General features: G+C 57.7%; 1 protein-coding gene across 3 annotated transcripts; it reads right to left on the reverse strand.

Annotated features, from left to right (window-relative positions):
- Positions 1 to 8,414: 8,414 nt before the first annotated feature.
- PITX2 (paired like homeodomain 2) lies at positions 8,415 to 19,980 on the reverse strand. Of its 3 annotated transcripts, XM_074821444.1 has the most exons (4): positions 19,935 to 19,980; positions 19,603 to 19,740; positions 11,013 to 11,218; positions 8,415 to 9,312 (listed from the first exon to the last, which is right to left on the reverse strand). In XM_074821444.1, exons 1-4 carry the CDS (start codon positions 19,978 to 19,980, stop codon positions 8,749 to 8,751), a joined length of 954 nt encoding a protein of 317 aa, XP_074677545.1. In that variant the 3' UTR covers positions 8,415 to 8,748. The 3 variants fall into 3 exon arrangements, with proteins under 3 accessions (XP_074677545.1, XP_074677546.1, XP_074677544.1); XM_074821445.1 differs by lacking the exon at positions 19,603 to 19,740; XM_074821443.1 differs by lacking the exons at positions 19,603 to 19,740; positions 19,935 to 19,980 and adding an exon at positions 12,063 to 12,291.
- Positions 19,981 to 23,716: the final 3,736 nt, after the last annotated feature.

A 23,716-nucleotide genomic window follows, 5' to 3' on the forward strand; every position in this document is an offset into this window, starting at 1 on the left:
GCCAATGGGATTTAAGCATATAGCATACATGCCCCATTGGATCAACGAGTGCGTCACAGCTTCTGCTCCTTCCAGCGTGAGGAGGAAAACACTACACTGACCAGTGTAGGCCCATAATATTTTCATGTAAACAATGCTTGCATGGGTCCCCAGGCTGTGTTATTTATGTCCCCAGAATTGCCAGCTCTACCGGAGGGGATCTGAGTGGTCTCAAATGGCAGTGTCTGGCCATCGCAAGAATTAAATACTCCATTGTCACGCAGAGAATTGTTAGAGCTGCGCTCCAGTTGCAGAAGACTTTTTGTTAAGAAGACAGAAAAATGCAACATTCCCTGCACCCTAGACAATTAAAAGGAAACACCCTATAAGATGCTGAGAGCCTACAACTGTCACTAGGTCAGCAATGAGGCTGCTTCTTGGGGTTGTTGCAAAAAAAACCCCAAACCACCCCTGTCAATGGGAGCCTTTTTCTCTGCTCTGTATTGGGGGCTGAAGTTTTGAACAGCATCTCAGCTTCATGGACCAGGACTCAAAAAAATGACCTGTTCTATGAAATGTCCCTCCCCACATCTTTTGCTCAGACTCGCTGAGCCATAGCTGTTGACATGCGAGAATGGCTGTCGCCCTGATTGTGTCACACCGGCATTATTTGTCAGGGATGTTGCTGGTCACCCACTGATTACAAGCTGAAGACTCTGACCTCCTGGCTCAGCCAGCAGTTACAAGTACATAAAGTAGGACAAAGGTGTCCCTTAACATCCAAATAAACCATGAGAATAAAGCCGGACTGCATGTTGGTGTTAACAAAACACATGGAGCATTTTTATCTCTGGAAAGCTATTTCCTATTTGTAATACTACTTGAAACCACTTCCAAATCTTCATTTGATGTTACTCATATTCATATATTTTACGTGTCTTGTTTTCATTTTCCAAATATGTTTATTAAAAAATGTTCTCAGGGTAATGGCCCTTGTGGTAGGAATTTCTGTTTTGGGGGAAAAATACCAGAGTTGGAGGTTTTTGCCAGCAGGATGTGAAAGCTGAAGGAAATAACAATGACTGGGGCTAGAGATTTGTCACAGGGAGTTAGAATGCGAAAATTTACAGTCTGGCCATGAGACAGTCCAGGCTAAAGCCATGAATTTATAGGAAGCATTGCCAAAAGCTGGATATTATTATTTTAATCAAACTCTGTTTTACTTTGCACAAAAAAAAAATAAAATAAAATATATGAGAATTGCCAGAGACTTTGGCTCCACAGATAGAGGAGAAAGGGCAGAAGAGCAACCTCCGTCTCTACTGCTCTTCCCATCCTGGCTGAGGAGTGGGAAGCACGCATGACCTTCCCTGGAGAAATCATGGGAATTCAACCGCTCATAGGGAGAGTTCTTGCTTGCTTGGGAACTCCCCTCGCACTCAGCATTGCCAGCTCAGGCTCTGCTGACTTCAAAGAAGCACCAAACGGGCTGGGACCCACTCGCACACCGACACGCCGTCCTCCAGCCTGGCAAGAAATTGCTTCATTCCTTAGCTCTGCATCCACCAAAGTGGGTGCAAGAATTTGTGACTTGGAAGGTTGAAAACAACTGCATCAGTACGGGGCTTGTAGATTCCTGCTCCTCTCCAGATAATGCAGCCTTGAAAGTGCCTGGCAAGGATTTTCATAAAGGAAAGGCTTTATGCTCCTTTATGCTTGTATTGTCCCAGTGACCTTAATTGTTGGTGGGGTTTTTTTAATTGAATGAGAGAAGAGAGTTCCCTTCACTTTTGTCTTAACAGTATGAGGTCTGGATCTGCTGGAAAATTACTTGTGAGACCTCTGGATCTCTTATTTGCACAGAAGTAGCCACTTATATTTATTGCTTTACATATGGCCGCAATCCAGCAAATCACTCAAGCATGTGAATAACTTTAAGCATGGAAGTAGTCCCCTGTGAGCCAGTGGAACCACCACCACACTAAATATATATATCAAGTGATGAGCCCGGCTCCACCCTCGTGTTTTCCCGAGTGCTGCCATTTCTCCACATACACACCCAGCAGGCCGGGGGCTTGTTCCTCGGGTTCCTTTCCAATTGCGTAAATCTCGGTCACAGATTTAAACTGTGGGCTGCATTGATTCCTGCACACTCATCGATCCTCGCCCGTGCCTGTCCACCGAGGCTGCGCAGCCCTGCGCTCCCCCTTCGGATTAAATATTCTTTTTTTTTTTTTTTCCCGTTAAACCGGAGAAAAATACATAACGAATTTGCAGGGGGAGCCTTGCTGAGTTTTACAGGACCTCGCTGCCCTATACGAGTATCTCTTCTTATCACACACATAGAGGCACAGTCCCCCTCGGGGGGCGGGAGCAGCAGGGACATCTGCGAGCCGCCCCACCTTAGCTGGCCCCGGGGGGGGAGAGGGGGGGCTGCAGCCGCCCTGGAGGGGTCACAGGGCCGTTGTCTGTCCCGCTTGTTTTTCTCCCGCCCCGCACTTCGGAGGGAGAGGGGCGGCCCCAGCGTCCCCGACGGCTGCGGCCGCCGGCACCTCGGGGGTGCCCCCGCGGGACCCCGCTCTCCTCCCGGGGGGGGAGAGGCCGGATCCTGCCCCCGGGGCTGCCCGCACCCCTCGCCGGGGCATGCGGGACCGGGGTTAGGACCGCAGACGACCGGCGGGATTTCAGGGGGAGGGAAAAGGAGGGGAGAGGAGGGGATGGCAAATACTCCGTGGCAACGGTAAGACGTGAAGCCGAGAGCGCTAAGTGCATACCAGAATTTATAGGTGGACTTTACAGGACGTTTTACTACAACCTGGGAGATGATTCATTTTTATACGTAGCATGTTACACCGCGGGGCCGCTCCAGCCGGTTAATGTTCAACGCGGGCCGGGCTCGGCCGTGGGCACAAGCCCACGGCCAGGGAAGGGGCTGCGGCCGTGGGCCCCGCTCCACTACCGTCCCCGCAGCGCCCAGTCCCCGCCCCAGCCCCCGGGGAGGCCGCGGGCTGCGGCTTGGCAGCGGAGGAGGTGGGGGGAAAACCTTAAAAAAAGGTCAAACGGAAGGAGAGGGTGGAAGGCGATCACACACACACCCCCTCCCCCGATCAGGCGTGGGTTTCAGCGATGCGGTGGGTGCGTGGCCAGCTCCTGCGTGGCCGTGCAGGGCTACCGCCGCCGGAGCATCCCTCTCATCGGCGGGCAGCGGCTGCAGAGCTCAGCCCGCACAGCCCTCTGTGTAATATGTATGCACTGGCAACGTATATGTGTGGGTACGTGTATTTACATATATGTGTATGTGTGCGTATATAGATGAGGGCATAAATCTGAGACGCTTCCCCGCTGCACCCCGGCTCGGTGGGGAGCCCCGCTGGGCCGGGGACGGGTCTCTCCCGCACTCGCACACGCACAGACACACACACACACACCGACACACAGGCACACGGACACGGGGCTCACTCGGCTCCGTCCCCAGCGCCGCGCCCCGTCGCCCGGACAAGGCGGCTGAGGCCGAAGAGCTCCCGGCTCTTCCTCACAGCCGGAGCGAGGCACCCGCAGGCTCCGGCTCCCGGGTGGGCTGCTGGGGGCTTTGTAGCTTTCCTTTCTTTCTTTTTTTCTTTTTTCTTCTCCCGGTTTTGGGCTGAGGTCGGTCGCGTCCATCCTCCGCTCCCGACGGCGGGCTCCAGCCGCGCAAATCGCGCCGCTGGCCGCGGGGCTGGGCCCGGCTCAACCCCGAGCTCCCCCCGGGGGCTCGGCTTTGCGGAGCCGCAGCCGCGCAGGGCTTTACCTGCCCTGCGGCCCGGCCGCCCGCTCCCCGCGTGGGGTCAGGCCCGGGCTCTTCCCGAGGCGGTGCCGCGGGGGGCGGCCCGTCCCCACCCGGTCCCGCCACTTTCCGCCCGTGGGTCTGGAGTCCGTGAGGCCCCGCTCGCACGCTGCCCCCGCCGGGGCTGCGCCGCAGGAGGTGCCGGACGGGGGCTGGTGGCGGCCGCGGGGGGGCCGGGGTCGGGCCGGTGGCCCCCCCCCGGGCAGGGCAGGCACAAGCCCGCCCTCCGAGAAGGCAGGACCGGCGCCGTTCCCGCTTTGACGGCGGCAGCATTTGCTCTGCCCGGCCTGGCTCCGCGGCGGCGGGAGCGACCTGCGCTGCCCCCCGCGCCCCCGTCGCAGCCCTTCGGGGTAGGCGGGGCGGTGAGGGTGGGGTGTCGCAGCTGCAAGGGAGAAAGCGAGCCAACAAGCCCCCCTTGTCCCCGAAACCCCGGATCGACCAAGGGGAAAAATCGGCCCGCACCGGCAGAGCCCGGGCTCGCCGGGCGGGCAGCGCGGAGCTCCCTGCGCGCCTGCGGAGGGGCTCGGAGCGTCGGCTCGGCCCTGCTCGCTCCAGCCCCGCGGCGCCGCCCGGCACAAGCAGGGCCCGAGATCGCGAAAAGCGGCCTCAAACGCCTTTTTTTCCTAAAAAGAAAAAAAAACCCAACACCTTGCCGCTAAAAATTTAGAAGTCAGGGTTTCTTTTATTTCCTCTCTTTTCTCCTCTGAAAGATGCAGGCGACCGGAGAAATTAATTCCAAAAGGGGTTCGCGTTTAGAAAACTTCAGGTTTAGCAATCAATTAGGCCGGCATTGTACGGAGCTCCGAAGGTGTAAATCCTTCCAAGTTCCTGGATTATTGACTGTGACGGTGTACCGGGTGCATAATATTCATAGCTACGCATCTGTAACACGCGTACCAAAGCAGGCATTTAGCAAGGTAAATCGCATGCCCCGAGAGCGCGTAGGTACGAGCGCCAGGGCGCCCCGAGCCGGTCCCCTGCCCCCTCTCCTTGGCTTGAAGCGGGGTGTGCGACCCCCCGCCACACTCGCGCACCCCCCGCAACCCCTTCCGCGCCCGCGCAGCGCTGCCCGCCCAGCCGGCGGGGGCCAGCGGGCTGCGAACCTGCCCGCGCCCGCCCCACAGTGCGGCGAAACGGCTTTCTGGAAAAAAAACCCAACAACTTCCCCGGGCTCAGATGTCAACTCTTTTCCCAAGGAAGTTCTTTCCCTCCAAAAATGCTAATGAATCGCGTAAGGGGGGAAAAAAAAATCTTTTATTTTATAGGTATAAACAAATGTACAGGTATTTAAAGATCGGTATCGAGCTATTTGGGGAAGGCACACGCGTATGAGCGCACACGTACGTAGAAACAATGCAAAGAGAGGGCGGCGGGAGTGCTCAGAAAATGACCCCAAGGCGATCTATCGATATCTACGGTTAATTTCGCCCCTTGCGAGGCGCGCCGGTCCGACTGCCGGGGCCCTGCGCCCGCCGCCGGGGTTCAAAGTGCGGGAAGGCACCGTCCGACAACAAAAGACCCGAGCCGAGCCGAGCTGGGCCACGGCCCCGGGGGTCCCGCCGGCAGGGAGAGGGTCCCCCGGGCCGCCGAGGGACCCCGCGCTCCCCGGCTGGAAGGGGGAGCCGCTCCCGCCGCCGCAGCCCCGGGGGGCGGCGGGGCTGTGGATTGGGATGTGGATTGGGATGTGGATTGGGAAGCAGACGGCGCTGGCCGCTCGCACGCCCGGCGCGGGGGGCCGCGCAGCAGGCGGCCCGGAGCGGCCTTCCCCGGGGCCAGGGGGGCCGGGGGGGTGCGAGCCCGTTGTTTAACCCCTCTCCCCCCCGCCTGTCCAAATAGATATTTTGCAAATTCCCCATTTCGTTGTGGCTTTTTCCTCCCCTCCCCACGGCCTCCATTGTTCCAGGTTCACACTGCCACCGCCGATAAGGGGAAGGAAAGCCCCCGGAAAAAAAAAAAAAAAAAAAAAAAAAAAAAGAGAGAGAGAGAGAGAAAAACCACAGAAAAAGAAAAAACACGACCCAAGATTTTGATTTACGACCTAATCAAAACATTGTATCTTTGGTCAAGTGGCGCAGAAAAATGATGACCCTCAAGGCTTCAGCTAGGGGGAGAAAGAGAAATTCAGATTACACTCGGAGTGATTTATGTCCTCTCTGAGCGGTCACGTTGATTTTTCATCGTTTGAGCCATTACACAGTAGAGTGGAAAACTCTGATCCAGTTGTGGGGTTTTTTTGGTCCGGAAACGGTATATATTATTCTTCTAAACGTATATGCCTATAGTATATATTTTATATATATCCTTTCTCCACGCATACACGTATTCTAAATATATACACGGACATTTTATAGATATATACATGAGAGGACTATAAATAACCAGTGCCACCGAGAAGAAACGAGAGCCGAAAAGAGCGTGTAAAATACCGTGCCGATACCCGCAGCGATCCGCTCGCCTCGCTGATTTCCAAGCCCGTCCCGCCGAGGGGGTTTGGGCAGAAAAGCACCCGCGTTTCTCCGGCTTCCCCGATCCCCGAGGGGGGTTCCCGGGCTGCCAGCCCCTCGCCGGATCGCCCCAAGACCTTCCGCCCGAAGCCCAACAAGGAAGAGGAGGAGGAGAAGGAGGAGGAAGGGGACATTTTTGGAAGCCCCTGGCACTCACCGGGTGAGGTGTTGACACGATGCGGAAAAACCGAGGGGAGCGGCGTTGGGTCGGGGCGGCGGCGAGGCTGGGCACGCCGAGGGTGGTGGTGGGGGGGCCGCCCGCCTCCCCCCCGCCCCAAGCACGGAGGCTTTCTCGCTCCACCGACCCCCTGGCAACAACACACGGAGGAAAAGAAAACAGAAAAACGGGTTTAAAAAAAAAAAAAAAAAAGGCAAGGGAGAAAAAAATAATAAAAATTAGATGAGGAACAAAAAAAGAAAATAAAAGTGAAGACCGGGGAAAAGTAGGGGCTGAGGCCTGCCCACGTTGCAAACAGGATCACAAGGGGGAACCCCGCTTTTGGGTGGGGGAAGCGTTTTCCCCGTGGGAAAGAGCAGGGCGCTGACCTCTCCCCTCTCCCTCTCTTCTCCGCGCCTCTCCCCGTCTCACCGCTGGTGGTGGGGGGAAGCCCGGGGGTGGGCGAGGACTCACAAAAGCTCAATCTGCCCGCTCGCGGAGCCCTCGCCCACCCCAGGTGTCCCCCGGCTCCTCCCGGCCTCACAAAAGCGCGCAAGGAGCGCGCAAAGGCCGCGCCAGGGGCAAGTTGTTTCCTCCCTGGCGGCCCCTGCACACCTCGCCAGTTTACGCATCTGCGGAATTTCTTGCTATATCGCCATTCCCGTCGGGTCCTGCCGCCGCTTCCCCCCGCCAGCCCCTCCTTGCCCGCCCGGGGTGTGAGCAGATGGGAGGGCCGAGCAGCAATTCATCTTGATTTGTTTCAATTGTCCGGCGATGGCAAAGTTATAATCCTGTATAATTTCACGAACAAGCAGGTTGAGAATGAATGGGTCGGTATTATTTAAAACAAAACACACGAGAGCACGACCTTTCCCTTCAACGACGTGTTGCAGCACGAAGTCGCAGGAAACTCGGGGCTAACCTCTCAACCCCCGCGCTCCGCGGGACTGCGGTTATTTGGGCTGCTCTTTGTTTCTCTTCATGTCTGGAAGGGGGATTTGGAAATAGAAATGTAATATTACATGAAGGATCTCCCCGCCGAAGGTGAGCGCAAGGGGCGGCAAAGGGGACAGATTATTTTGAACAGGAGCAGTTTGTTTGCAAAGTGCCTTTTCTCCCCCCCCCCCCTCCGCCTTTTTTTTTTTTTTTTCCTTTTTCTTTCCCACCCCCTCTTCTTTAATGTAATAAAGGCTTCCTTCACAGCGGGAGAAATTTATGCTCGAGATACAGCAACTTTGTGGCTGGTAATTCTCGAGGCCAGCGATGTCAAATAATCCATTTTCTCGGGGCTGCGAAGGGGAATAAAGGGATCCTGCTGCACGGAAGGCAGCATGTCCAAACCCCGCGTTTCTCTAGCATACAACGTTAGCGCGAGGGATTTTTTTTAACATGAAAAAAATGCCAGCATTTATTTGTATTGCAATAAAAAGTACTGCCCTGTGTTTCCAGAGAACGAGATCCAGTGTCAACGATCAGTCAATCAGTGCAGACTAGTTACCGCTGCGCAGCTTGGCTCAGTAAATAAAAATCCAGACAAAACTGTATGCTGTATATTTTACTCCCATGAAATAAAACACATTTTTTTTTCATGTTTGCTGAAAAGTAAAACAATAATATTGTACGAAATGTTATACACAGGGCATGTTTTACATTGCAATATCAGAAACATCATTGCATCCACCAGAGGTACTATTCTAAAACTGATATTCACACAATGGTTGGGGTTTTTTTAATAATTATATGTTAGAAACATACAGTGTTGCATTTAGTATATACATTCCCTTGCTCGCAAGCGAAAAAATCCTAATCGCTTCTGTGTAACATGCTTTATTTTAAAGCCTAACCTTTTAAAAACACTGTTGTGATATTACTAACAACTGCTTTTATAAAATTAATTTGACATTTCGATATATATACATCCTTTCAGTCATTTTTATGTTAACAATGCTAAACTTAAAAAATAACAAGCTTATAGTAACATTAAAATGTCATATCATATCCAGTCAAACATTTGTCCATATATATATATATATATGTCCTTGTAACTGTTGAAATACTCTTAGTGAAAGAAAGATCTCAGAATCTGTAGGAGGTCCTTTGAAAACAAAGGAACTATCTTATTTCAGTGGTTTCCTCTTTTTTTTTTCTCTCTCTCTCTCTTTTTCTTTCTCTCTCTGATTTTTCCTCCTTTCTCTTTCTCTCTAGTGCCCATTACTTTCTAGCATAATTCAGTCTCTGCGGGAAATGGGGAGGGATTCCCATGCAGTGTTTCCTACTTGGGTGTCTCACACGGGTCTGTCCACCGCGTACTGGCAAGCGCTCAGGTTGGAAGCGGGGTTCTGCACACTGGCATAGCCAAAACTGGAGTGCTGCTTGGCTTTAAGTCTCAGACTCGCCAAGCTCGAGTTACATGTGTCCCTATAAACATACGGAGGTGTTGGAGGAGCATAAGGACAGGCTGGCGTTGGCACTGCAGAATTCAGGGAGGGATTGCTCAAGTTGTTCAAGTTATTCAGGCTGTTGAGGCTGGAGCCGGGGACCCCGGTGACTGCAGAGGGTACCATGCTTGAAGACATACTCATGGAGGAGATGGAGTTTGGAGGGGAGAACATGCTCTGAGAAGACAGAGGGTTGACATTCATGGAGTTGAAGAACGGAAAGCTTTTGGTGGAGAGGGAAGCGGATGTCAGGCCCTTGGCTGCCCAGTTGTTGTACGAGTAGCCGGGGTACATGTCATCGTAGGGCTGCATGAGGCCGTTAAACTGTGGACCAAAGCCGTTTTTGCAAAGCTCGGCTTGCTGGTTCCTTTCTCTCTTTCTCCATTTGGCTCTGCGGTTCTTGAACCAAACCTTTGGAAATGGGGGGGAGAGGGGGGGAGATGCGAGACGCCAGTTAGTCAGGAACCACCACCACCGCAGCCCCTCGCGAGCTCTCGGGGCAACAGCCGAGCATGTCCGTACAGACACACACACACATATATTAAAAAGATGTGTGCGTACATATATATACACATGTATAAATTCGTCTCCTTCTCTACAGAGCCTCGCGCTGGGCCGAGGCAGCGATGTGCTGCCGGGGCCGCCGAGCATCCCCCGGGCCCCGGTGCCGCCGGGGTTCAGCAAGGCAGATCCGCGGCCGCGCCATTTCCACCCCCCCACACCCCCACACCCCCCTCCAATTTGCGATGCTCTAATTCGTGCCACAGAGCCCAACGTTTCCTTGTCTTTCCCCCCCCACCCCCGCGTTTCTCTTTGTTTTTTTCCCCCTCCTTCCTTGGCTTGTTCCGTACTGGAGCCATCCAGGGAAATACAAAAGTGTAAAAGCGAGGGCGAAACGCCTGGAAACACGCGGAATTTTAAGGCGATGTTTCCCATTACGAGGAAGGAGGGGGAAGCCAGCAACTAATAAATCCTTGCTTCAGTTTGTTAAAGCTACAAGTTCCTTCTGCGCGAAAGCTTCCAGAGCCGAAACCCACTTTCTAAACAAACTTGTTCGACTGCTCTTTGCCGAAAAAAAAAAAAAAAGGGGGGGGGGGGGGAGAAGAAAAAAAAAAAAATCACCATTTAACAACGTGCTAAATGAGATCTAAGGACCCTCCCAGCAGACAATGGGGAAACGTGCCCTTTCCCAATCCACATCTGGGTGTCTGACCCGCCGGGCAGCCGCCGGCAGCAGCCTCACCGTGTGGATTGGAGTCGCCGCGGGGTGTTTGCAAGAACCCCCCCAGCCGAGCCGGGCAGGGGCTGCCCGGGCACCACGGGGACGAGCCCCGTCTGGCGGCACCGCTCCCCCCGAAACCAAGCCCCCCGCTCCCCGACACCGCTCTGCTCTGCGGCGAGGCCCCGGCCGGGCCCCGCTCCCCGCCGCGCCCGGTTCTCGCTGTCTCGCTTTCCTCAAGCGACCGCGGGGAGAGGATTTATAGGCGTTTCCGAAAATCTGGGGGTTCGACCAGTTTGGGGGCTTTTTGGGGTGGTTTTTACACACACCCCCCCCACCCCACCCCCCACCCCCCCGCGCGACGTTTGCACGCGAGCAGGATCCGGCCTCGGTATCTCTGCAGCGCCGTGATGGTCCCATAAATCTCAGAGCGGGGAAAGGGCGGAGAGAGACGCTCGTCGAATTGTGAAACCAAGAGAAAGAGAAAATGCAAGGAAGGGCACGTCGGGAGCGCCTCGGACTGAAGTAAAAGCCCTTGTGTATTTTACATCTTTTTCTCATTAGAGGCAGCGCAGGTTGCAGCCTGTTCCAAGTTGCTTTCTTGGCTAATGTTTTCATTAGCGTTTCGATCAAAAGGAGCAGGACGCATTGCGCGGCGAGGGCGAAACGTGCAGCGAACCGTATTCCGGAGAGAGAGAGAGAGATCCCAATCTCTCTCGCTTTGACAGAAATGTCCTGCTCTGCCCTGCTTTTGTGCAAAGGCTCTGAAGTTTGCATACAAACCGAAATCGAAAGCAGCTGCGAACATTTCAGCCCTCCTCCCCTTCCCCCCCCCCCTCGCCCCTTCCCCGACCCCCGCTGCTCGAAGCCGGGGTGTCGTGGGGGGACTTACCCTAACCCTGGCCTCGGTGAGGTTGGTCCAGACGGCGATCTCCTCCCGAGTGGACATGTCCGGGTAGCGATTCCGCTGGAAGGTAGCCTCCAGCTCCTGCAGCTGTTGGCTGGTGAAGTGAGTCCGCTGCCGCCGCTGTCTCTTCTTCTTGGAGGGGTCCTCGGGCCCCGCATCCTCGTTCTTGCTCTGCTGGCTCTTATCTTTCTCTGTAAGGGGAGGGGGGGGGGGGGGGGGGGACGGACACAAAAACAACAAGGCGGAAAACGAGGGCGCCTCAGCCTCCGAAGCCTCCTCCCCAGCGGCTGCCGAAGGGCTGGTCCCCAGCGCTGCCGCGTCCCGCAGCCTGTCCCCGGCGCGGCTCGGCGGGGTAATTATTAACCCACGCCGGCCTCCCGCCGCCGCGGCCCCTCCGCGCCCCGCGGGCACCCGCGGGCGGCTCCTCCCGGGGCCACAGCCACTGCCGGGGCAGCGGGATGGAGCCGCCTCTCCACACGCCAGTTTTTCGCCTATCGATAGATGCAAGTTTTCCGCCTGGCTACATCCATATTATTCTCCCATCTGCACACATGTAATCCGTATTATTTCCCTATCTATACCCATATTATTCGCCTGCCTTTATCGGGCTATTCCTCTGCCTGCATCCGTATCATTCGCCCACCTGTATCCACATCAATCGCCCATCTGTATCTACATCACGCGCCTACCTATACCCGTATTATTTATCCGTCTACACCCGCATTATTTGTCCGTCTACACCCGCCTTATTTGTCCGTCTCTACCCATACTGCTCGTCCGTCTGTATCTACATCATTCGTCGATGTGTAGCCACACCATTCGCCCATCTGTATCCCCATTATTCGCCCACCGGTGTACATGCGGTTCGCCCATCCTTACACATGTCATTATTATCTTCCTGTACGCCGGCACACAGACACCGCATGCGAAATAAACCACGAGAGCGGTCTCGGCTCGGGGCCGGGCCGGGCCGGGGCAGGGCAGGGGGGCGCCCGGCGGGCGGAGGTGCGGTCCCTGCCGCTCGCCCCCTCTTACCTGCGGCCTCGGGGCTGGAGGTGTCGGAGATGGTGTGCACCTCCAGCCGGTGCTTGGCGGACTCCAGGGAGGAGCGCGCCTGCCCCGGCGCCAGCGCCGTCGCCATGGCCAGCGGGGGCTGGTGGTGGTGGCAAGATGATGAAGAGGAGGAGGAGGAAGGTGAGGAGGAGCACAGCTTATTCCCGGCTCCCAGGCGCTCCAGGCTTAACGGGTCCTTCATGCAGTTCATCGGCAAAAGGACGCCAAAGTCTACGTGCGCGCCTGGGGGGTCGATGGGAGGAGGTGTGCGTGTGTCTGTAGGTGTCGGTACGTGTAGGAGGGTCGGCGCGGCGCCCCCTCCGCGGGCGCGGAGCAGCCCCACGGCTCCGGGGGGGGTGGGTCAGGGCTGCTGGGCGGGGAGCCGCGGCGGGGCGGGCGGCTCTCGGCTAGCGCCCGGGCGGCACGGCGAGCCCAGAAGCCCCCGCCGCCCGGGGGGCCGCGGCAGCGGCGACGGCGACAGGCGAGCGGGCGAGTCCGGTCCTGCAAGAGCCGTCACGGCGACACGGCTGCTCCCCGGCCGGCGGCCCCCGGCCCGCCGCGGGGCTCCGCGGGGCGGGGGCGGCGAGGCGCGGCGGCGCTCCGCGGGGCGCTCCTCTCCGCTGCCCGCGCATGGACCCGCGCCGCGCCGCGGCCGGCCCCGCACCGCACCAGCTCAGCCGCTTCCCTCTTGGCCTGACATCTTAAACCGGCGGCGGCCTTCCCCGCGCCGGCACGTCACCGCCCCGCCCCGCCCCGCCCCGCCCCCGCCCGCGCCCCGCCCCCTGCCCCGCCCCGCCCGCCCCCCGCGCTCCCCGGCAGCGGGAGTACCCCCCCCCAAAAGAAAAAAAAAAAAAAAAAGCAAGCTCGCGTTTTCTGCCCGCTTTGCCCCGCGGGTGGGACCCGAGCCCGGCCTCCGCCGGGCGTCCCGTCGGGGCGGCTCCAGGCACGCCCGTCCCTCTCCGCGCTGCCTTGCGCACCCGCGGACCCGCGGGGGTGACGAGAGGGGAGCTCGGCACGGGCAGAGGCGCGGCAGCACGGAGGAAGTAAGCGAGGAAGCCCCAGCCCCGATTCCCTCGTTATGGAGGGGGTGGAAAACAGTCGGGAGGCGGGGTGCGGCCGGTCAGACGACGGGTCGTTGACGGGTAATAGCGATCGTAGCAGTAACCGCTACGACAACGACAACTAAACACGAGTGACAACAACAACCACCCCTCTGCGGCGCGGCTACGGGAAGCTTCACATCACACTCAGAGGAGTAAGGAAGAACGTGTACGCCGCAGCTCCCGAGCACTTGTAATCCCCGCGCCCGCCGGCTGTCTTGTCTCCTCCTGCCTGCACAGAAGGCGGAGAAAACGGGGAGAAAATCCTCCCGCCGGCATTGCCGTTCCCGTCGCCTCCTTGCAGTCGGGTTCCCAATAGCGAGTTCCCCAGGGGGCTTTTCCACCCCGGTTTTACACCTTATTCGCGCCGCGATGCGCAGGGACCGTTCCCCGTCTCGGCGGGGACCCGCGGGGACCGTCCCGCTTCCCGGCGCGGCGCCCACAGCAGCCCCGAACCCACGCCCACGAAAGCCGTTTGCAGAGTTTGGCCAAGCCCCGGGCCGGGCCGGGCTCCGGCACGCAAATCTCTCGTCCACGGCCTCCCGACCAAGCCCCCTGCGGGGTTTGGGGGGGCAGGAATTGACCCCTCGCCCTCGGGCAGCGGCAGCAGAGGGAAGGGCTGCGCTGTCCCGCGGTCCCCGCTCACGGGCCCGCTTATAGCGCGGGGCGAGGCTGCTGTGGACCCGGGTCTCGCTGGAGGAAGGAGGAGCGGGGCCGCTCCCCGCGGGTCTAACGCGGGGGCAGGTTGGCCTCCCGTGTTGGCCAAGATCCCCCCGGGGCAGAGGAGCCTTTCCCCGAGCTCTGCCCCCGGGGAGCTGCGGTCCTGTTGGGGATGGGGAGCCCGAGGGAGCCCAGGCGCGGAAAAAGCCATTTGCGCCTCTATCTTCGACTCTTCCGCACGGTCACGGGCATCGAAAAGTTACCGAAAAGTTCCCCTTGATGTGGCCCTCCACACCCACATCGCAGCGCCCAAACTTTTCTGTATCCCGTTGCTTCCTCCGCCCCCCCCCCCCCCCCCGCAAGGATCTTTCCTAGCCGCTGATGTTCGTTCGAGGTACGTATCATCCCCTCGCAATCTTACTTATCGCTAAATTATACATATTACTTTCGCAGCCTGTTAGTAAAGAAGGTTAAATTAATTTACATTCTGCTCATTATCTGGTGTTTAAATGACGTGTTTTTATCCCTGAGATTTGGCGAAGAATCTCTTTCCTCAGACCCCACAGCGTTTCGACGGAGACAATGCTCTTACATTTGTAGTGGATTTTAATCTGATAAGACTCTAATTTGCTTAAGTCTTTTAAATAGGGGGTTTAAAATGATTCTAGCCGTTTTCTTATTGAATTTCCTCTAATTCCCCCAAGATCATAAAGTATATGTGTAAAGTAAATATTTCCTCCCTTTGCACCGGCAGCAGATGACCTATAACTAAGTCAATATGAATCCAGCTCCATTCTGCACAATTTGTTTACCAATCATATCCCCGTTTCTTCTTAACCTCTCGCTACCTCCGTGGTCCTGCACCCAGAAATCCCGACACCCCCCCCCCCTCCCCCCCTTTCCCCACGCCGGGACCCCGCCAAGGCCGCGGGCGCGGAGCTTCCCCGGCCCCGGGGAGCGGGCGCGGCCTCGGCCTCACTGCGAGGGGCGCTGCGAGGGGGCCGCCCTGCCCTTCTCCAGCCCCCACGTCGGGGTTGTAAGCCCCCTTCAAAGCCCTGGGGAGGGGGAGCCGGCGGGAGAAGGGATACGGTGGTATCCCCCCTCAGGTTTTTTACTTTTTTTTCAACGGGCCAATGCAGCCCTCTCGCAGATGAGCCCTTTCCCCCTCCCTTTCCTTTTCTGTTTTTGCATTCGTTTATTTTTAGTTAGTCTGGGGCAATGCTGGCTTCTTCCGCCGGGAGTCGAAACTAAAAGTCCCTCCCGGCTGCGCGGCGCAGAGCGCTTTTTCCGCGCTTTGTGCGCTTACAGGGCGCAGCGCCGGTGCCCGCCGGTGCCCGCCCCGCCGCGGCCCGCTCTGTCCCTGGTGCCTGCCCGCTCCCCCCGGGGAACGGAGGAGGAGGAACAGGGCCCGGCCACCTCACCGCCCTCCCACACCTTCCCCAGCGCCAGCCCCGCGTCCCCCACCCCAGCCGGGACAGACCTTCGGGCCGTCCCCGGGTCCCCAAAGCGGGGCACAGCACCGGCCCGGGCCCCGGCAGCCCGGAGGGAGAGGGCGACGGCGTTTCCTTACACGCCTTTGATTAAAACTCCCCCACTGCGGGCAGGAGGGGAGCCACCACGCAGCATTAGTTGTCATGGTGACCATAAATCACGTAAATCCAAAAATACCTACCTATAATCTGAGATGAAGCTTTTATTTCCCGAGTGAAATAATATTTTAAAAGCTGTCAGCCAACCGAAAAACAACCTAATTGTAGTCACCCAAGTAATATATTAGCGGTAAAGGTTTCAATTAAAATGTCAAAAGTGTTTTTTAAATTTTTTTTTCTTCCTTTTTTTCCCTGCTTGCAAGCTCCCATCCCTTTTCGGTTTCGGGTCCCGGCCACGAAGCCGCCGCGGCCGGCTCACCCGCGTAGCGACTGTCCGCGCCTGCTGCGCGGGGCTGCCACCCCCTAAAAAAACCCCTCTATCTGGGGGAATTCCCCACTTCCCCGGTCGCCCAGGGCTGCAGGGCTCGCCGAGGACGCGCTCCGGTGGGCTGGAGGGCATCCACCGGCAGCGAAAAATGGGGAATTGGGACTGCTTCCCATCCAGCTCCACCTTCTGCATCTCCTCTTTAATTAATTTTGTGGTTTGCTTTGTGGTTGTTGTTGTTTTGGTTTGGTGTTTCGTTTGGTTTTGGGGTTTTGTTCGGTTTGGGTTTTTTTCGAGGGTGTTTCTCGACCTCCCGCTCCCGCCGGCGGAGCTGGCGGCCCGGGGTCCCCGGTGCCGGCCGCGGTGCGGGAGACGGGCGGGCCGGGAGCGGGGCCGGGAGCTGAGCGGCTCGGCTGGGGTTGCTGGGGAGGGGGGTGCCCAGACCTACTGCGGGTATTTATTTTCCCACTTTTCCTTTATCTCCTTACGGGATCGTTGTTTCTAGGCGTAATACTCTCCTAAATGGATAAATCGGTTCTTATGCAGAGTCTCCAGCTAGTCCTGTCGTCTTTTACCTCTGGCTTGTTGTCTTTCGCCTATCTCGGATTACCGGGTATTCTCCTCGATGAAGAGCCATTAATTACCCATTCAGTCAATATTAGGAAGACTACAGAGCTTTTTACATAGGATTAAGAAGACATCAGATTGTTCCGTTAGTATATTCCTACTCACGAATAAGCTTTCGTTATACATTTAGTTTTCCCTGGAGTGAGGCTAACAACTGCTGCATATATTATTCGCAGACGACGACGACGGCGACGGGGTGTGTGTGTGTGTGTGTTAGAAATTATATATCCGAAGCGCAATAAATAACTTTTAATTTGCGCTCGGCGGGGGCTGCGGAAAGGGGCGCGCAGCTTCCCCGGCGCCGCGCAGGGGCAGCGCACCGGCGGAGTGCCTCCGCCCCGGCCAACGGAGACACCGGCTCCGCCGCTCGGGTCACAACTCCGGGGACAAATTTGGCCAGGTTATGTGTCGGGGAGGGTGCCGCTCAGCTCTGCCCCTCCGGCTCCGCCTCGGCCCCCCCGCGCCCGCGCCCGCTCCCTCCCGCGGGGGCGGAGGCTGCGCGCCCGCCTCGTCCCGGGGCTCAAAAAAGGCACCGGGGACGGTTTTTTTTGCTTTGCACGCTGCCATGTCTTCAGCTGATCTGGACCGAGAGCTGAATCAGCGTTGGGTTTTTTGGGGATTGCTTTTGAAAAAGAGATGTTAAATTACGGAATATTCAGACCGAATAATTTTTTTTTTTTTTTAAGAGTTGAGATAATCAATTCGTGATGCTGAATGATGATATAAGGTGGAATGTAATTTCAACGTTTTCTGTTGGAGGCTGCTGTTTCAGCAATACCCAATTATCGATTACAGTAAAGGTTTCCTTAAGTAGAATTGAGAGCTAACAAATTTTGTGCGCATATATATATACAGATATGTATACACGCACGCCAATAGTTTAAGCATCTTCCCGCACTGCATAAAAATTATTCGAATAAACCCACCAGCAACCATTTACACGTGCTGTGGGGCCGTCGAAGCGTGTGCTAAAGTTTTCCTAATTTTGTGAGGTTGATCACGCAGCAGCAATTTCCCCGTCTCTCTGGGTAAACATGACACCCGCCGGGCTGCGTTTGACACTCCAGACTGCAATAATGTTTTTATACTTTGCCATTTTCCTTTCCCCATTTCTTCCGGGGGGACTTTCCCTCCCCGCGCCCCCTTCGCGCCCGTGTCGTTTTGGAGGGTCTCCTACTGAATTTCGTTTCCTCCTTTCACAGGAGCATCGATTTGACCAAACATCCGCATTTTTTACTATTCTTACCAAAGTTGCTAGATAGCGATTACCCCTCCTTGTGCCCACCGATGGTGCCTAATTCGCGAAGTTACCTGACCGCCCTCCTAATTTCCGAAACTGAACTCTCACGGGGGGGGCAAACAAACCCCATCTCCGCTTCGCCACCTCCCACCCAGCCCGCCCCAAGGACCAGGCTTTTTGCGAGGTAAATCCCATAAAACACGACGTCCTGGCGGTCAGGCAAGGCAAAAATCAACGAGCCCCTCGCGATTAAAAGCAAATCAAAGCCAAGACCCAACAAAGCCCACTCGAGTCGCGGCAAAACGCCCGTGATTTCTACGATTCGCAGCGAGTCGCCCGAGCAGCTCCGGGCGTCTCAGGACTTGCCATTAACCGTCGCACGGAGACACGGGCTGGGGCTGCACACAGGGACCATCCCCACATCTGCAGGAATATCTCCCCACATCTGCAGGGATATCTATCTCCGCATCCGCGGTCACCCGCGATTCCCTGCCCCGTAAACGGGAAGGTTTTAGCGGTCAGGCAACCCCGCGTTGCTTCTTCGGCTCAGACTTATATTTTAATTAATGGCATTAGAGGTGTTTAGATAGCAATTTCCCCTGCAGCCCGACGAGTAAAAAGCAGACTGGTTGATACGGTAACGAGGCAGGAAATTTTGCGTGTATTACAATAATCCGGGTTCATAATTGATGGTTAAGAAAATAACCATTTGTTTCTCGGCAGAGGAAGTAAAAGTTACCGTGTCAGGGAGCATATGTGGATATTACTTTTATAAATACTTAGTCGAATAAAGCTGACTTGGAAGGGCTCATAAATTTATTATATCAGAAAGGTCCCCACTTTCCCATTAGATCGTGCTAAGGGCTTTGATTAAGACCACCTGTTCGTCGGGAGGAAAAGGCAGGGGAGGGTAGAAAGGCCTTTCTTATTTGCAAACCATATATAAAGCAATGTCACCCTTCCTTTCCACATTATTTAACACTTATTACTGGCCGAGGGAAAAAGTGCCAGACCCCGGCAAAGCCTATTTGTGCACAATTTAATATCATGTATGTTTCCGGGATTAAAAATTATCGGCTCGTAATACCTTCGCGTTTGGAATTACCCCGGATTTCTCTCGCTAACCTTCCTTTAGCCTAAGCGTTTCTTCTTCTAGGGGTTTTGATGTCCAGCTAGCAAATTCCGCTTAAAGTCTCCGGGGGAGGGTGGACTCGGGAAGGGGACGTGGCTCCTCCTGAAATCACTGGATGTTATTTGAGAAATCGCGAGCTGTTTGGCCAAACAGGGTTAATACAGTATTCTTACAAGGAAGTGTTTAACCACGAGACCAGGAATACGTGCATTATTAATTCACTCTAGTTTCCTGTATTATTAATTCACGTTAATATATTTTATTTAAACAAAATTACGTTTATCTTGGATTAAACAGTCTCTCGAAATACAGAGTGCTTGTTTTCTTCTTTGTAATATGTTTGCATTGCTGTTTTGCTTTACCACCCCTCGGGCTCGGCTACCAAACCCCCTGAAAGGGGCAGGGGGAGAGGAGGCAGGAGCTCGCTCTGCCTGCAGACGGGGCGCTGCGGGGGTGCCTGCCTCTGGGGGCAGGAGAGGGCTGGCGGCTTGTTTACAGGCAGCAGGGGTGTCAAAAAACAGAAAATAAAAATAAATATGAGAGCGACGCTGCGGCTATCTGAGAGGCGCGTTGACAGCGATGATTTTTTTTTTTTGGGGGGGGAGGGGGGGTGAGGACGCCGTGGCGGCGGGTGTTAGTGCGCGCCTGCAGCCGCGGGGGTGCCCGCGCACCCACCTTTTCCCGTTTCCCGCGGCCGCGCATCTTGCGGCGCAAGTGGCGCCCGAGCGCTCCGCCGGCCAGCAGGGGGCGCCCTGGCGCCGCTCAGGCGGGCCCGGCCCGGCGCGGAGCTGCCGCCCGCCCCCCCCGGCTGCGCGGCCCGCGGAGGGGCGCGGAGGGGCCGCCGCTTACCATTGGCGCTGGGGGGCGGCCGGCCGAAGAGCTTGCTGCCGGCGGGCTCCCTGCGGCCCTCCGGCGCCTCGCTGAGCTCCCCCTTTTTGATGTCCGCCTCCTTGGAGAAAAGACACTCGACGGCGGCGGGCTGTACCCCTGGGGACGGGTGGGGACACACACACACACGGACAGGGGAGAGGCTGTCAGCGCCCGCCGCCGCGCACCCCTCGGCGGAGGCGGCGCCTCTTCCCGGGGGCTGCCCCGCCTGGCTCCGCACCCGCGCACCGCACCGCACCGCCCGGCAGCGCTGTCGCTGAGCCTCCGGCCCGGCGGGAGATGGTTTCTCTTACCTAGCTGAACACAGGCGGAGACAAGTTTGCGGCAGTTGGACTCCATTACCCGTTATCTGCAAAAGATGAAGGCATCGGAGTTTTAAAACAATTATTCGGGGAGAGAAAAATCAATGGGGGGAAAAAAAAAAAAAAAAAGAAACCCAGCCGCCGGGCAGCCACGTCGTAGCGATGTCGGCGGGACCCCCACCTTTCCCCAGCGACCTCCGCACGGTTCCCCCTCTCCCCGCCTCAACTTCGGGTCCCACCCGAGTCACCCCACGGGACAGGCGCAAATTCCCGGGCGGGTTCCCAGCCCGTCGGCCTCCCTCCACCCCTCGCAATTTGGGGACGTGGAGGAGAGTCCCCTAACCTCGCGGCCGCGCTCTGCTCCGGGACACCCCGGTCCCGGGGGTGCGGTGGGGCAGCGGGTACCGGCAGCCGGGCTCCCTGAGCGGCGGGAGGTGCGCGGCCGCGGCTGAGCCCGTCGAGGCCCCGCTCGCTCCCCGGCTGCGCCTCCGCGCTCCCCGGCCGCCGCCGGCGCCTCCCCCGGCCTGAGAGGTCGGGCAGTAAAATCACAGGATTAGTGTCTGATTGAGATGTCTGTTCGTGAGATATTACAAAATTCATTATCACAGCTCTCTACTAACTCGATATGAAGTAACACAGATGGGATTTTATTAGTCCAGGCTTCAAATGTTTACTTATGATAATTTCGGGGGAAATTTGCATGTCACCATCATTTCGGTAATCTTTCTTCTTCTTCTGCGCCTCTTTTTTAATGTCTGAACCGGGTGCATTATTAGCTGGTGCTTAGAAATGCGGCCGCCTGGAGCCGAGGCACGTTTGGGCCGAGTCGCGCCAGCCGCAGCGCCCGCCGCGGGGGCCCCGCCGCCCTCCCGGGGGGCGGGGGGGGAAAGGAATGGAATTTAAAAAGAAGGGGAAAAAAAAAGGGAAAAAAGAGAGGGGAAATGGGGGAAGGCGCGGTTCTCGGGGCTCCTCCGGGTCTCGTTGTGAGACGGCAGTTTCTATTCAAAGCCGAAGACACGCCGGAGAGAAACTGCTCCTCCAGCAGCCGGGCCTAGCAGAGGAGCTGTGCCTAAATTAATCGGGAGAGCGATTAAGAGAACTTCAAATCTTCGCCGACGGCCCTTAAATCGGGATAGGTCTCCGTCAAGATTAGTCCTGCATGACAAATTCAGCCGCCCTCCCCCGCCGCCTGCCTCGATGGCTGATTTATCTCACGAGTGGAGACACACAGCTCCCCCCACGCACACGCACCGCCACCGAGGGGAAGTTTTTCCTCTCTCCTGAAACGCCGGTCTCCTCGGAGGAAAGTGCCTTTCCCGGACGGATTATTATTCCTTTCTCGCTCTCAGCTGCCCGGACTGCTCCTTCCCTTTCTCCTCTCCGTATCATCTTTTAATTTTTGTTGCAAGCCACATCGCAGCGCGGGGCCAAGGGGAGTGAGAAGTGTTTTCCTATTGTCTGCGGCCCGGCGACTCAAACGAAAGCAACTTGCTCTTCCATTCCCATTTCTCCGAGCGCTCTCAGTTAAGTCCCTCGGCACCTCCGCGCACTGCCAGCCCCCGCAAGGGCACCGCGCTCCGAGCTCTCCCTCCTCCGCGGCTCGCTGGGCCCGCTCAGCAGCAACCTGCTCGGAGCACTCCGGCTACAACCACTGCAGGGCGCGGACGAAAAAGCCGGGTCACGCAGGAGTTTTTGGGGTCCTTATTGGTATCTATCGCTATTCTTTCAGGGAGGAAAACAAACCAAACCAACAAAAAAAACCCAACCAAAAAACCCCACCCCCACCCCCCCCCAAACCAAAATCCCCTGGCGAATATCTCAGCAACGCCCGAGATACTGAGGTCCGTGATTTCGGTGGGAGGATTTTTGTCAGAGGCCGGCGGCCGCTGCCGGTGGGTCTCGAACGAAAAGGGGGCTCCGTGCGGGGCCTACCGCTCCGCGGAGCCCGCAGGCCCCGCCGCTCCCCGCGGGTGGAGCCGGGGGGTCCCGGCTGACGAGCCGGCAGCCGCTGCTGAAGGATTTGCCGGCGCCCCCAGCCCGGGCCGGCGCCGCTGCCGTCCCCCGCCCAGCTGCGCGGCTCCGTGGCGGGACCGCGCTGCCTTGCGCGGCCGCTGAGCGGGGCCGGTTCCCTGGCCGACGGCCGCCCCGGCGCGGGAGCGGCGAGGGGGCAGCTCTCGCTCCCCTCGCCGCCAGCGTCGCGGGACGGGCCGCGGCCGCCCGGGCGGGCGGGGGACGGCAGCTCCAGCCCGCAGCGCCCTGCCCGGCCGCCCCGCCGCACGTCCTGGGGTGCGCAGAGCCGGGACCGACCGGGTCCCGGCGGCCCCGCCGCCCGTCCCGCCGACAGCCCCCCGAGACCCACCCCCCCACACTCACCGGGGCCGGCTGCGCTGTCCGCCCCGCTGCTCGCGCTGCTGGTGCCGGTGCTGCCGGGGGCGGCGGGGCCGCGCCGGGCTCCTGCGCTGGCTGCGGGGCCGCGGAGCCGCCGCCGCCGCTGGCTCCCTCCTTCCCCGGCCTCCCGCGCCCCCGCCCCGCCCCGCCCGCCTCCCCGGGCCCTGACGTCACAGAAGCTCCGCCGAACGCGCCCCGCCGCCGCCGCGGGGCCGGGCCGGGAGGCTCCGCGGCGCTGCGCGGAGCTCCGCGGGCAAGGGCGCAGCGGCGGCGGCGGCAGCCCCAGGGCGCGGAGGGGGCAGGGGGCAGGAGGAAGGACAAAAGGCAGCGAAGGCGGCGCGGCGGCGGGCTAGGTAGCCAGAGGAGAACCGAGGTGAGCGAGGATGGCCGCGGCCCCTCCGCGCCCGCGCAGGGCGCGCCCCGCTCCGCCCCGCCCGTCTGGGGAGGGGGCACAAGTAACTGTGGCCAAAGTTTCACCAATGGGGCCGGCGACTGTCCTCGCACCAGGTGTGAAGAGAGATCGCCGACCCGTTGTGAGAGGTCCCGGTTTCCTTTTTAACCCGCCTTTTTTTTTTTTTTAAAAAAAACTTTTTCTATTTATTTATTTTGTTTAAATGCCGAAGGTTCTTGTTCGTGCCCGTATCGCTAGCGCAGGGCCGGGGTAGCCGAAATCCCATCGCTCATCTCTGTGACTCTCCCTGCCTCTTTTACAAACGATAGCGAGAAAACACTACGGCAGACTCTCTCCCTTTTCCCCCAAACGACACTGAGCTGGCGCCAGGGGGGAATTTCTTTTCGATTTTGTGACGTTTTCCGTGTTTAAGAAAATAACGAAGTCGGATATTTCTCTTTAGACCAAACTAAAGCGATCGCTTTTTCTCGCAGCGTTTCCGCGGCTTTGTTTATAGAGGGACCACGCGAAAATAAAAAGAGGCGCCTTCTTAACGCGGAGGCTGCACCTGATCTATTTGTGGCTCTTGTAAAATTATTTCAGCCTGGAGTGAATTTTAGTTATTTAGAGGCGTGGGCAGGGGGCTAGGCGACTACTGCCGGAGGGGGAAAGCGAACCCTTGGAAGCGGCCAAGTTTCCAGCGGGTCGTTCCGCCGGCGGCTCCCGGGGAAGCCCAGCGCCTCCCGCAGCCCCGCCGCTCCCCGGTGGGCACAGAAAAGCCCTTTGAATGCAACGTTTCAGCAGCTGCCGCGCCGAGCGGAGGGGGTGGCTTCCTCTCGCAAGAAACGAAATCGTGCGGGAGTTTTTCTAGGGAGAAATAAATGCGGTAAGCGTGTCCTTGGCTACCTGCGTTTCTGTCCTTGGCACCGCTCTGCCAGGTTACATCCAGCCTCCCCGCGCATCGGCAGAAGGAGCGGGAGAGAGCGGGATCCCC

This window comes from Strix aluco, chromosome 4, assembly GCF_031877795.1.
Source record: "Strix aluco isolate bStrAlu1 chromosome 4, bStrAlu1.hap1, whole genome shotgun sequence".
NCBI lineage: Eukaryota > Metazoa > Chordata > Aves > Strigiformes > Strigidae > Strix > Strix aluco.

What these genes read in the sequence shown, in the direction of transcription:
- PITX2 (XM_074821443.1), bottom strand. Translation starts at nt 12,291, where the DNA reads ATGAACTGCATGAAGGACCCGTTAAGCCTGGAGCGCCTGGGAGCCGGG. An exon ending in CTCCAGCCCCGAGGCCGCAG is followed by an intron (nt 11,219 to 12,062) that starts GTAAGAGGGGGC and finishes CTCCCCTTACAG; the next exon opens with AGAAAGATAAGAGCCAGCAG. An exon ending in TCACCGAGGCCAGGGTTAGG is followed by an intron (nt 9,313 to 11,012) that starts GTAAGTCCCCCC and finishes CCATTTCCAAAG; the next exon opens with GTTTGGTTCAAGAACCGCAG.